General features: G+C 41.7%; 1 protein-coding gene across 1 annotated transcript in view; it reads left to right on the top strand.

Moving 5' to 3' along the window:
- LOC308291182 (sodium- and chloride-dependent creatine transporter 1-like) overlaps window positions 1–14,325 on the top strand; it is a gene marked incomplete at its 3' end in the record, with an annotated part of 50,856 nt that overhangs the window by 12,825 nt on the left and 23,706 nt on the right. The window contains exons 2-6 of the mRNA XM_080733140.1: window positions 906–1,037; window positions 3,595–3,958; window positions 7,145–7,277; window positions 11,681–11,815; window positions 13,036–13,139. Coding sequence (XP_080589266.1) covers window positions 906–1,037; window positions 3,595–3,958; window positions 7,145–7,277; window positions 11,681–11,815; window positions 13,036–13,139 — 868 coding nt within the window. The remainder of the gene's footprint in view (window positions 1–905; window positions 1,038–3,594; window positions 3,959–7,144; window positions 7,278–11,680; window positions 11,816–13,035; window positions 13,140–14,325) is intronic.

The raw sequence follows: 14,325 nt of genomic DNA, 5'->3' as shown, positions 1-14,325 counted from the left end.
TTAAGGCTGCGGTGCCGCGCTATGAGCTTGTATATGTGCTATTTGTGACTAGCTTAAGTATAAAATAATGGTTAAAGTGGTTAAAATCCTAAAGTGACACAGATGCTTTCCAGGTCCAAATGGGTGTCTGTTTATGTGTGCAGGGTGTTGGGTAAATAAAGAACTAAAAAACTGCGTCTGCGAGCTTGTAGATCTGTTATTTTTGAAAAATCTTGAAAATGTGTGCAAATCAATCAGCAGACATTCGTAACGCAAATCCTTCTTTCTCTTGGTCCTTGGAACTAAATATTTTCAGATGGGGGTCCGTACCGTAGTCAAATACATATAATTCTAGGGGGTCCTTGACATGAAAAAGTTTGAGAACCACTGACAGAGAAACATAGGTTTTCCAGAAAACTGTTAAAATCTAGAAGACCTTTTTCAGGTCTAAATGGGTTGCCCCAAATTCTTTTACAAAATTGTAATTAGGGATGGGTATCGTTCACCTTTGAATCGATACGATACCTTTTTCGATACCTGGGAATCGATACGATACCATTTTCGGTACTTTTTATTTAAGTTTAACTGCTCTACCACAGCAGAGGTGATGATGATGATCACACAGTGTGGCGGAGCGGAGAGTATAGACGTTGGATAATCATCATAATAATAAACATCATAGGCTATTGTCGGCTATTTTCCACAGTAACAAGTGTAGCCTACTAAAGCAGTAATTAAACTCTCAGTAGCCCAACTGTTACAGATGCGACCGGCCAGAGGTGCGTTCCAGAGTATCGAAACGAGGTATCGTTCGTTTTTACGTGAACCGATACCCGATAGTATCGACGTCATGCAATCGATACCATTAAAAGTATCGCAGACGATACCCATCCCTAATTGTAATGGTCTGTGTGTGTGTGTTGCAGGTGTGTTTCTCATCCCCTACATGCTGATCGTGTTCATCGGGGGGATCCCCGTCTTCTTCCTGGAGATCGCTCTGGGACAGTTCATGAAGCAGGGAGGGGTCTCCACCTGGAACATCGTACCCCTCTTCAAAGGTACAAACACACGTTGTTGGTTTATTTGTGTATGTGTGCTTTAGGGATGGTACTGTACATTGGTACGATACTCGCTATGATCCCGATAAAAAAATAACACTCGTAATGAGATTTTAATGTCTTTTAATTTTAATGTATCGTCAAATTAACTGGTCATACACTGGGATCAGTGTGTGTGTGTGTGTGTGTGTGTGTGTGTGTGTGTGTGTGTGTGTGTGTGTGCGCGTGTGTGTGTGTGTGTGTGTGTGTGTGTGTGTGTGTGTGTGTGTGTGTGTGTGTGTGTGTGTGTGAGAGTGAAAGAGAGAGGGAGAGAGATTGATTTGAATTGAATATTTTATTGACTACATTTGACAGCAGTACAATGAGAGTGAAAAAATACAGCAAATGGATTAGACAAAAAAAAAGCCAATGGCTTGTTTCCATTATTCGACACTCAAACAACGGAATAAACAACCTGCAACAAACAACGATACAAAATCCGAAATCGGAAATATACAGTTTACTGTTTAAAACAGTTCATGAAAACTGTTTTCAAACTGAGACACAGAGAGACAGAGACATAGAAGGATTCTATTTGTCTCTCTCCGATGCACAAATGTTCCAGCATTCTTCCACACCTCTCACTCTTTCCGACATCTACGCAAGTCACCCCACCCTGTTCTCTCTCTCTCTCCGTCTCTCTCTTCCTCTCTCTCTCATTTATCTCCCTCTCTCTCTGCTTTTTTGTTTGTTTAGTTCTTTTCTCGCACCTTAAAGAGGTGGTGCCATGATTTCCCCCCCTCTAAAACATGATTATCAGGTATTATGATTATACTAGGAGGAAGATTTTTCCAAAAAAGTATACAGAAAGAGTTAAAATTGGGTTTTTATGTGGCCACACCCCCAGTTCATTAAGTATGCATGGATGGCATGGTGGGTGGTGACCCAGCTGATATAGCCACACCCCACAGTGTTGGGTGAATGGCAATTGGGGAGGAGTTGATACTGTGACACACTTAGTATCTGTGTTTTTTAACTGACACTTTTGACCACAAGGGGCAGCCTCCAAGAGAAAACAAACAAATACTAAGAGAATACATCATTTCTCAAAAAAAAAAAAAAAAAAACACATCAGGGGGTCTAATGAAGTACTTTCAACCTCCTAGACACATGAAAAACAGAAAAAGTACAAAACTATGGCACCACCTCTTTAACTAATGTCCATAGCATATCATATACTGTAAGTATACATCCGCTGCTATTCTCACGCCCCTTTATGTCATACCTCAGGTACTTACCACCCCAGATACAGTAGATATACGGTACTACAGTATGTGTAAATACCATGTAGATAAAAAAAAAACTATGGAGCTTATTGCACAAAAACTAATTTCACCCACTGTTTTACACCCGTAAACCTGTAATGAGACAATGAAGTTGATTCTGATCTCTCTCTCTCTCTCTATCTACAAGCCCTACCGCAAGCCCTAAAGGAGTGTAAATCCCTAACCTCCTTCAAAATCGTCTGAAAAGTCACCTACTAAACTTGTAATAGTCTAAGCCCATATTACACCCCACATTTTCCACTGTAAATATCCCACTTATCCTTTTCTCCTTTTTCCTTCTTTTTGAAGGCTTTTTCCCTTTTGTTATTGATGATATCCTATGCAAAGTACTGTGTTCTATCCGTCTGTCTTTCAATGTTATATGAGATACATGAAGTGGTTCCTGTGTAAATAAGCCGAAAAGCTTACTAGGATCTTGTTTAGTTTACCTTGTACGAGTGATTTGTGCTGTCATGAAACTGTACTTAGGGGCTGTTAAGTATGACATCATTTTGTAGGCAGAGGAGAATTTCTGCCCCCAGTTTCCGTGAATCTTTTTACTATTTTTACTATTTACACATTTTTCTTCTCTTTGTTGTTGAAAGGAAAGTGTTAGAATTATACTTTAGTCGTTATTTTTTAGTCGTTTTTTGAAATAGCGAGGGACAGAAAATGCTCTGGGGGCAGATTCTCCTCTGCCTACAAAATGATGTCACGGCTTAAAAGCCCCCAATATATCGTCACTGTCGGGCAGAAACCTTGTATCTCCAAGTTTCAAATTTGTACATTTTTTCGCGAAGTAAAGCCCTGCTTCATCATTAGGGATGGATATCGTTCACCTTCGATACGATACCTTTTTCGATACCTGGGAATCGATACGATACTCTTTTCGATACCATTTTCGATCCGATACCCAATAGTATCGTCGATAGACGTCATGCAATCGATACCATTAAAAGTATCGCAGACGATACCCAACCCTATTCATCATACAAGGCTATCGCACAAAAGTAGTGAAAACAGCCGATCGTGCGAGGCGTTGTGTGCTTGTAGATCAGCTGTTTTCACTAGTTTAGTTCATTTTTAAAAGGATAAATACAAAACCAACGGTTTTGGACATACAAGGTTTCCACTGGACAATTACGATATTCTTCAATCAATCAATCAATCAATCAATTAATCTCTCCCTCCCTTTCTCTCCCTCCCTCCCTCCCTCCCTCCCTCTCTCTCTCCCCCTCACCATGCTAACCCAGGCCTGGGCCTGGCCTCCATGGTGATCGTGTTCTTCTGCAACACCTACTACATCATGATCCTGGTGTGGGGCCTGTACTTCCTGCTGCACTCCTTCAGCACGCCGCTGCCCTGGGCCACGTGCGGCCACCCCTGGAACACCCCCAACTGCACGCAGGACTTCCGCCGCGCCTGCAGCCCAAGCAACCGCAGCGTCCCCGCATCCCTACTAGACCCCCTCTCTTCCTCTTCCTCCTCTTCCTCCTCGCCCTCCGCCCTCAACCTGTCCCTCTCGGTGGCCACCGGCTCGCCGCTCCTCTTCAGCAACGGTTCCAGCTGTCTCCTGGACGCCGAGGGCCTGCGCTCGCCCGTGATCGAGTTCTGGGAGTAAGTATGAGGTTCCGTTGAATTCTGATCTGGATTTTCTTTCTTTTTTTTTTTTTTTGATTGATTGAATACTATTAGAAGTTTGCATATAGGAAAGGCACAGCACAAGACAGTACAGTTCGGAATCGGATACAAGGTCTACTAATATGATTTAAACCCAAGAAAGCACAATGGCTTGATTACATTGGGGTCCTCATCACCTAGTTAGTACTGTACTGTCTGCTACACACAAGTGGTTTGAGTAAGCCATTTACCAAGAGAGGGAGTGGGTTGTTGGCTGATTTACCACTGTTTCAGGGTTGTGGCACGAGGCGAAGCCGAGTGCCACACAACCCACAACCCTCGAATGGTAAATTGCTTTTCTACCACTTCTACCATATAAATGAAAGAAAACACAGTTGTAACTTGCAAGGTAATTTAGTTAATTGTTTCAGTGGGCGGAGTCCATGAGCCCAACTCAAGGTTGTTGGCTGATTTACCACTGTTTTAAGCCAATCAGAATCCAGTATCTGAACATGTGACCACAAAAAGTGGTAGAATAATGTATTTGGGCTGCAGAGGACCCCCCATCTGAAAATGTTTTGTGCCAGTAACCCCCCTCCCCCCAAGAAGAGAAGATTTGTGTTAGACAAAAATCGAAATTAGCATGGCATGAAGTGAAGTTTGAATAGCCAATTTATAAATGGATAAATTGTTAGATTGGATAGATTGTGACATTTTGCTTGTGATAAGTTTGGTCCCCACTTTCCTTTGTCACTGTTTATTTGCACAATGCAGTGAAATGTTGTCCTCTGCATTTGATCCATCCTAAAGTACCAGGAGCAGTGGATGCAGTACAGCGCCCCCTGGCTGGGGGACTAGTTATAGGGGTTACAGTAAGTGTCTGTGTTCAGGGACACTTCCACACACGTTGCACCGGGAACCTTCTGTCTCCCAGCTAGCCTGTATATATTGTATGTACCCATTCAGCTATGGGATATTATAGATATCTGTATATACTGTATGTTACCCATTCAGCTATGGGATATTATAGATATCGTTGCTGTCTAGCAGAAATGTCTTTTCTCCATCTTCAAACGTGTTTTTTCGTAGATTAACGGCCCACTTGATCATACTACAGTCTTACACAAACACAAACGCATCAAAAGTAGCAGATCCGCAAGCTCGAAACCGAGTTTTGATATATTATACAATATATATATATATATATATATATATATATATATATATATATGAAATGTAATTGTCAACGGTTATCATAGTCTGTAGAAACAAAAGTACAACACAACAACTAAACAATCCATTATTGAAAGAGAAAACTCCCCTTTTCATCTACTTTTTTTCGTTCCCACATAGGCTCCTGTGCATCACTGTAGTCCCGGCTGGGTTTCCAGAAGGAGTTTTACTCATTTAGCTTTGTTTCATTGGCTCAGATTGGCAGCAGATTTGAAACACAGGAAACACGTTGAGTTGCATCGTTAGCTTGAAAATCTGCTCTTTTTGGAGTGCAACACCTTCATGCATGCAAATATGATCTCAATCTGGAACTTGTTTGAATGAATAAAACATTATTTTAACCAATCTGTATGGTAAAATACACAATTTACAATTTAGGCATTTAGTAGATGCTCTTAATCCAGAGCGATTTACAATAAGCATGGTAAACACAAGGTAATAATACATCAAATGCATGAAGACCTGTGCCTCCAGTAATCTAGGATCATAGGTACACCAATAATCAGTCTGAAGTTGAACATTATAATATCAACAAATAATAACAATATGTACGCGCCAATTCTTGGCTATCTGGCCTGTGATGTATATCGGACCAGTTACCCAATCTCAACTGTGCCTGTTGAGATTGGCAGAACATGCCCATATATGGGCATTACCAAATATGGGCACTCCCAGATAGGACCTTAATATCGATGACATCAGGACAGGGATCTCCAATTCTCCATATATTGGCATAGAACGGACAAGGACGTAATTCATTTGCAAGTGTGATCTGCGAATGCCCATATATGGGCATTCCCAGATATGCCCTTAATATTGATGACACTGGGACAGGTATCTCCATATACGGGCATAAAACGGACATTAATTTCCAAGTGTGATCTGGGAATGCCCATATATGGGCATCTTCTGACATCACATTGTCGACTACATATGGGCATAAAATATATGGGCATAAAAGGGACATGAAGCCAGAGCGTGATGTCAGAGCAGCAAACCCATTCTGTTAAGAGTGGTTCTCCTACATCACAGTGACATCAGAGCATGATGTCACAGTGACAAGGGAACCAATAGACTGTAAAAATGTGTACTTACTGACTGAATGACTGACACAGCCAGACGGAGACAAGCTGTGACATTTCTCATGGTATACTGTGACCTTCGGTCGCAACAAACTATATGATGTCAGGTCAACAGATGAACCTGGCATCTGTCTTAAAAATAACATGCTATCCCTAAACTCTTCCATTGAGAAAATCCAACCCTGGTGTCAAGTGGGATAGAGGGCCTGAAACTCATAGCACAATATCTCCCCAAACCAAGCAGCAGCAATACCTTAATGGCAGCAGTAAACTGTAGGAATGAACTGTAAAAATGTGGTATCTCATCCGTGAGTTGTAGCTATAAAACTCTTGTTTTTTATCAGTGAATCAATTTTCTTACGAGTTACACAAGCTGCTGTTGTCTGAGGAACGTTGGGCATTGCTGCCTTGTTGTTATTTTTCTCTCTCATAACAGTCTCATGACTGTACAGTACAATTTTGAGTTTTGAGTTTTTTTTTTTTACTTTACTGGATTATTTCCAATTTCCCATACTTTTACTTCTACTCGCTACATCTCAGAGACAAATATTGTACTTTTACTTTGCAACAATTATTTGAAAACCGTAGTTACTAGTTCCTCTGTAGATTTGTATTATTATTACAAAACATACATTAACCTCTTCAGCCCTGTTTAAACTGTGGATATTCTCAATTTCTTCAATACATACGTTTTATACATTTGAAAACTTGTGCAATGGGACATTCTGCATAATGACTACGTTCTACTTTTGGTACTTTAAGTACATTTTGACACCAATACTTTTATATTCCTGACTTTTGCTTGAGTATTTCTGCATTGCATCAATACTTTAACTTAACTGACTGTGTGTTCCTCCTCCCCGTTCAGGCGTAAGGTCCTCAGACTGTCTGGCGGTCTGGACCAGCCAGGTGACATCAGCTACCAGTTGGTGCTGTGTCTCATAGTCACCTGGATCATTGTTTACTTCTGCATATGGAAGGGAGTCAAGTCCACTGGCAAGGTGAGCAGCTGTGTCTGTGCGTGCTTTTGTGCACGCACACACGCAGTGTGTGTGTGTGTGTGTGTGTGTGTGTGTGTGTGTGTGTGTGTGTGTGTATGTGTGTGTGTATACTTGTATTGCTATACTTGTGAGGGCCAAATGTCCCCCCGGACAATATTCCTGGCCCTCACTCGAGAAATGGGTTTCTTCTGGTTAATAAAAATCACACCTAGCGTGAAGTGAACGGTGCTATTTACGAGTTCATTTCATCAAGCCTCCCGCTAGCCAATCACAGCACGTTCTGCTAAGCTTGGCCAATGGTACCCTGGGCGTACAACACACTTTAAGCTGTTTGTGCGAAGATGTTGGCCACGCTTCAGTCTTCTTTAGGGCCCGGACATTTTTTGTGAACCGAACAAAGCCAGATTTTGGAGCTTAGCTCCTTGCAGGAGCACAGCTCAAAAAAGGTTTTTTGGGGAGCTAGGCTAACAGTTAGGAAAATATTCTGATTGGGGTTAAGGTTAAGATTAGACATTTCGTATGTTTTTGCACGCAAAATAATACATTTGCATGTCAGAAAAAATACACAAGAAATCCTGACATGAGGACTTATTTGATAGAAATGGTTTACGACCTTTTCGAGATTTGTGTGACATCTTCAATCTGCCTGGAAATACCCTTTTTTTCTACTTCCAACTGAGAACGTCCATGAGGACCTATGGGGTCCCATGGCAAGCTCCCCTTAGATTGCACCCCTTCCATGAGTTTATCTGTGATGGTAACAGAACAAGAGGTTTGGTTTCCACCCTCTATGGTTTTTTATTAGACTGTAGTTATGGGCCCCTATCTGTTGATACTGTTTGGAGGAATGATGTACCAAATTTGGACCCTGACTTTTGTTGGGACACAGTATGGTCTAACATTAGGCTATCTTCTAGAAATCCAGACCATCAACAAATTCATTTAAATTTTGTTCATCGGACTTATTTAACTCCCCGCAGACTATGTGCTATGAGGATTTTGAATAATCCCAACTGCACTCTCTGCGCCTCAAATAGTATTGGTACCTTCCTTCACATGGTTTGGGAATGCCCAAATGTGTCGTCATTCTGGAATATGGTTGCCTCAAAACTTTCAACTATTTTTAGTATCAATATCATATCTTCTCCTTCTTTATTTTTATTAAATGACGTCTCACAGTTGCAACTAAACAATATACGCAAGCGCATCTTCTTTGCTGGTGTAACGGCGGCGAAGAGGATGGTAGCTACGCGGTGGAAACCTCCTCATACGTTAACGTTTCGCCAGTGGGCCTTAACCTTTCTAGATATAGTATATTTAGAGCAGTCGATAGCAAGGTTACACGGAGCAAAAGAAGAAAACATTAATATGTGGTCGGACATTGCAGATAAGCTTAAGGCTATGATTCAAGAAATCACTATATAGTGGTAACAGCCTAGCACAGGCATGCACTATTGTACATTCCGTGTTGGTCCGGGGAAAGGGGGTGGGTGGGTTTTCTTTTCCTTTTCTTGTTTTACTATTGTTTGTGTTGTTTGTCTGTTAATTGCATTTTTCTTTTGATTATGGAAAATAAAAATATTTGATAACAAAAAAAAAAGAAATCCTGACATGCAAACTTAACTTTTGCGGCATTTATGCCGATTCAGCACCTTGGAGAGGGAACATTTTCGGATCAACGGACCGTCAGAACAATGAGATATTTTTTTGGACGGTGTGTCTAATGGGATTTCGGTCTAGTTTTTTGCACTATTGGGGTTTCAGAATAATGGGCCGTCAGACATCATTGCTGCTTCAGAATAACAGGCTTTCAGAACAATGGCTTGGCACCCTCACAAGTACTGTTATACAAACGTGTCTGTTTTGTGCGTGCATGTGTGCGTGTCTGTGTGTGTGTGCGCGTGCGTTCCTCCCTGTACAACAGGCAGGTTATAATATCGTCGTTGTCGGGTGGAAACCTCGTATCTCCAAGTTTCAAATGCGTATGTTCTTTCGAAATGTAAAGCCCTGCTTCATCATAGAAGGCCGCCGTCGCACAAAAGTAGTGAAAACAGCAGATCTACAAGCACACAACGCCTCGCACCGCGAGGCGTTGTGTGCTTGTAGATCGGCTGTTTTCACTAGTTTAAATCATTTTTAAAATGATAAATGCAAAACGAACGGCTTTGGACATACAAGGTTTCCACCCGACAACGACGATATCATGGTCTGACTGACGATCACCACTTTTATTGCTTTTGCCTAGATATTATACTTTTCAACTCACCGCACTTTGCCCTTTTGACCTCAGACCGGCTTTGACATAGCAGTAGGATCATTGTCTAGACTGAGGCACACAGGAACTCAAAGCAGGTCCCATAGTACTACTGGAATGTCTGCTCATTTGTCAGTTGCGTGTTTACCGTTTGAATACGAATGTCTCACACCTTTATTTAGGGTAAAGAAAATCCCAGCGAACCATGGACCCTTATGCCTGTATACTGTACGTACATTGTTCTGTGAATTCACTGGAGCAGAAAAAGGTCTATTTGTTGTTGTGCATGTGCAGTGTGTGTAGTGTGAAGTAGGGCAGTAGTTTACAAAATACAGAATATGCAAAATATAACAGGTTTCTGCCCGACAGCAATGATATATATACAATTATACATTATCGTCGTTGTCGGGTGGAAACCTTGTATGTCCAAAACCGTTTGTTTTGCATTTATAATTTTAAAAATTATTTAAACTAGTGAAAACAGCCGATCTACAAGCACACAACGCCTCGCACCGCGAGGCGTTGTGTACTTGTAGATCTGCTGTTTTCACTACTTTTGTGCGATGGCCTTGTGTGATGAAGCAGTGCTTTACTTCGCGAAAGAACGTACACATTTGAAACTCGGAGATACAAGGTTTCCGCCCGACAATGAGGATATGTATATAAAAACAAAAAAGTAATGCAGTTACTTGGATTAGTAACTATATAATATAATTATTGTTTTGGACATGTTGGCAGTTGCCTTATATCAGTGGTTTTCAACCAGTGGTTCGGGGACCACCAGTGGTCCTTGAGGGGGTCCCCAGCTAAATGATGGAGTTGGTAACCAAATGGACTTACCGGTATGGATCACTCTTGAGAGCGTAAAATGAAACCATTTTGGCACCACATCATGGAATTGTGGACCAAAAGCCTATCAAACGATAACAACATAATATTCCAAGTTTGGGGTCAGAGAGGCTAAATCTCATCAAATAGTGGTCCGTGGCTCAAATGCAGACGAACTAATGGACCTTGATATGAAAAAGGTTGAAAACCATTGCCTTTTATGAATAAAGGCTTTTCCTCCTCATTAGCCTATACTCCTGAGTGCCCTCACGCAGTGCCCTGTCTTCTCACGCTTCATCCCGTTTGATTCCATGAGCACCGTTGATAGGCTTTTAACTACTTTGAACCGTGTTTATATCCCCTGCTGCGAGCACCACCTGGCTGTTCTGTTCTGTCTCTGTCATACATATATACGTCTTGTGTCTGCCTTCATGAATCACGGCCGTTTAGCCAAGTCTCGTCTCAGTCAGAGAGGGAAAAACGCAACGGGGGGAGAGATTGAGTCAGCCCTTTTTCAGTAATCCGATTAGTAACTTTTCTCCCACGTAGATGCTTGAGAGAGCTTTTCTCCCCGTGTTCTACTCGGGATCAAAGCAACTATGTTCTCGGTCACTGCTTTACTCTTCCCAGAAGGTTTCCACTGACCACTGGCGGTGGGTGGGGGGGGGGGGGGGGGGGGGAGCGTTCTCAGCTCAACACAACAAATGCCTTGTCGACAGCTTCACCACAGAGCCCTCTGCTTCCGTAGGAGGTCTGCTGATTTGTTTAGCCTTTCCATGAGGTCACCAACAGCAGGGGGTTTCAACTGATTGTTTAAAAAAAAAAAGGAAAAAAAAAAGTCATTGCTTTTAAGCTCCATGACTGTAAGCTCCTAATATATCACACAAATACAGTTCCTCCAAAATAGAAATACATTTGAAAAAGAAAATCTTCGCTTTCCTACATTACTGAGTGCATGATCGATCAACAGCTTCACGGACCATCAACGGCCCACGGAACGCATGTTGAAAAGCCCCGATTTACAGTATTTTTCATTAGTTTCATTTTTCTTTTATTTTCTTTTTTTAGTTGACAACATCACAGGGAGCATTTATTTACTGTACTTTCTACTATAACATCCTTAATGGACTCCTGCTTTTAGAGTAAAATACTTTGTTTCAACTTAACCCCTATAACACTATATGTTTGTTGTACAATACTATATTGTACAACAAATAGCAATACTGTAACCAATCTACAATCACACTTTAGAGGGCACTCTTTACAGACGGATAAAAGGCTCAAGCCCCCTTTGATGTCTATGTGTGCACACTGTGTGCAGGTGGTGTACTTCACGGCCCTCTTCCCCTACGTGGTTCTGGTGGTGTTGTTGGCCCATGGCATCACTCTGCCAGGAGCCAAGGACGGCATCATCTACTACCTGAAACCTGACTGGTCCAAGCTGGGAGAGGCACAGGTACTGTATGTGTCTGCGTTGATTTAACACCTTATTAGTCAGTAGGGCTGTCACGATATGACATTTTACATGACGATTAATTGTCACTCAAATAATTGGCGATTAACGATTTAATTGTGTATTTGTAGTTGACAATTACATTTCTGTTTGGCTTTTAGGCTTTGAAGTTGCACATGGCAATATGGCACATACCTTAAATATACAAAGAAATTACTGACATATTTGACAAATTTATACTTAAAAAAGAACATTGATAGTGGAAATAGTCGACCTACAAGCTCACAACGCGTCGCGATGTGACGCGTTGTGACGCGTTGTGAGCTTGTAGATCTGCTATTTCCACTACTTTTTGAAAGTGTTTGTAACTATATTAACATTTCTTAACATGGAAACGATTATGACGATTATGCAAAATAATTGCGATTACCTCAAATAATTGCGATTAGACGATTATGCAATAATTGTGACAGCCCTATTAGTCAGAAATGTAAACAGTATTTGGGTGCAACAACACAGTCACGTAAAGGCTTCATCATAGCACGAGGTGAAGAGCTATCACCTCAAAATGTGATAACAAGTGGAGGCCATCATAGTCACAGACTCACGGTGAAGTCCTATCACCGCGGCTCTTTGCCTCTGAAACCAGGGGGCACACTGATTGGTCGAGGTCGACCAATCAGTGAACGGGGTGATGGGGAGACGTCTGAAAGTAAAAACAGAGGAGAGATGTCTAGGTCCGCGGTGATGGCTCTCCACGGTGATGGCTCTTCACCGCGGCTAATGACGTAATGTTGTAGTTTTCTGACTTCATAAGACTACACCGCAGTGATAGCTTATCACCGCAGACTGTACTATGATAAGGCCTTAACTCTCCAGGGTTCCCACAGTCATGAAATTACTGGAAATATTTTGAAATTGGGAAAAAAAAAAATCATTTTTCCAGGCTCTGAAAAAGGTTTGGAATTACTCAAATGTTTTTGGAAAATGTTAGGAAAATAATCTAAAAGCCAAGAATACGTTGTAGATCTGCTCTTTTTTGTCACATGATACCTCCACTCGACTCTGTCTTGATGTATTGATAGAAGCCTTGGTGTTAACTAAGAGCCTTATTATTGCACCATATGGTTGCTTTAGGCCTGGAAATGAAATGAAATACTTTTGAAAAAAGTTTTGAAAATTCCTTGTTAAAAATGTATGGAACCCTGTGTTCTGGTCTTCAGGTGTGGATCGATGCTGGGACTCAGATCTTCTTCTCCTACGCCATCGGACTGGGAGCGCTGACCGCACTGGGAAGCTACAACCGTTTCCACAACAACTGTTACCAGTGAGTTCATGGACCACAACATCACACCATACATCATACATGAATAGAGTTGTTGGGATCCTTTAGGATGTTAAAGATTCAAGTTCCTTAATGGTCCGATTCATTAACGGTTCCCTTTAACGATTCCTATAGGGAATGCATGGGCAACTGGCGGCCCGGGGGCCACATGCGGCCCCCACCTTCACTTAATGCGGCCCGCAGGTTAATACTGGAATACTGAATATATTATTGATTTCAGCTGTTACAATTCCAAACATGACCTGCTTTAATTCCGGCAGTCTATCTTAGTAGCTTAATGACTATGGTAGTATTACATTTTTTTATTATGTCCAATGTATTTGTATTTAGGTTCATAAAGTTAACATGAGTATATAACTAAATGCGTTTGAAATTAAATCTAAGGGTTACATTTCAGGATTCCAATTAAGAAATAACAAAAAATAAGTCAGGATTCCAATTCAAAAGAAGCAAAAATAGCCGATCTACAAACTCAAAACGCATCGCAGCGCGATGCGTTTTGAGCTTGTAGATCTGCTATTTTTGCTTCTATTGTATGCGATACTAGAATGAGAAAGTAGGACGTAGCAATATGCAATGTGGCCCTCTGGAGTGAAGGTGGAAATATAGTGGCCCTCGCCATCATCAAAGTTGCCCACCCCTGCTATAGTTCCAAATGGACCCATACAGGTCTGTGACTCTGAGAGTGTACAAATGGACCCGTGCGGTACAGCTCTTTTCACGGGTACAAAAAAACGGACCCGAAATCGGAATGGACCGTCAAATTTCTTCCGATTCCCACCTGTTCCGAAATAATAATCAAATTACAAAACCAAACCCGAGTGGCCCCGTAACGGTCTCGTGAATCTTCTGAGGGAGATGCGACCATTCCGACCCGGCTCCCGAGTGATTATGATAAAACACTAACTGAACCCTGCACTGGGTCTCTCGGGTATTCGGGTAATTTCTGGGTCGGGCCCCCGTGAAGACCTCTAGCGTACAGGTCCATTTGGTTATACAGATGCATGGTTATACATGAACACATCAACTTTATTGTTTAAAGAAGTGGGTGAAACTACCCCAACCTACACATAGCCAGGGGCGTCACAAGGGGTAGGAAAGTGGGACTGAGTTACTAGGGCCCAAGGTGGAGGGGCCCTAATAACTTTTGCTATTGAAAAATAGCAGA

This window comes from Nannobrachium achirus (genome assembly GCF_963921795.1).
Source record: "Nannobrachium achirus genome assembly, chromosome: 9".
Lineage (NCBI taxonomy): Eukaryota > Metazoa > Chordata > Actinopteri > Myctophiformes > Myctophidae > Nannobrachium > Nannobrachium achirus.
The sequence above is the reverse complement of the archived record's forward strand: the minus strand, read 5'-3'. Positions and strand labels throughout refer to the sequence as shown.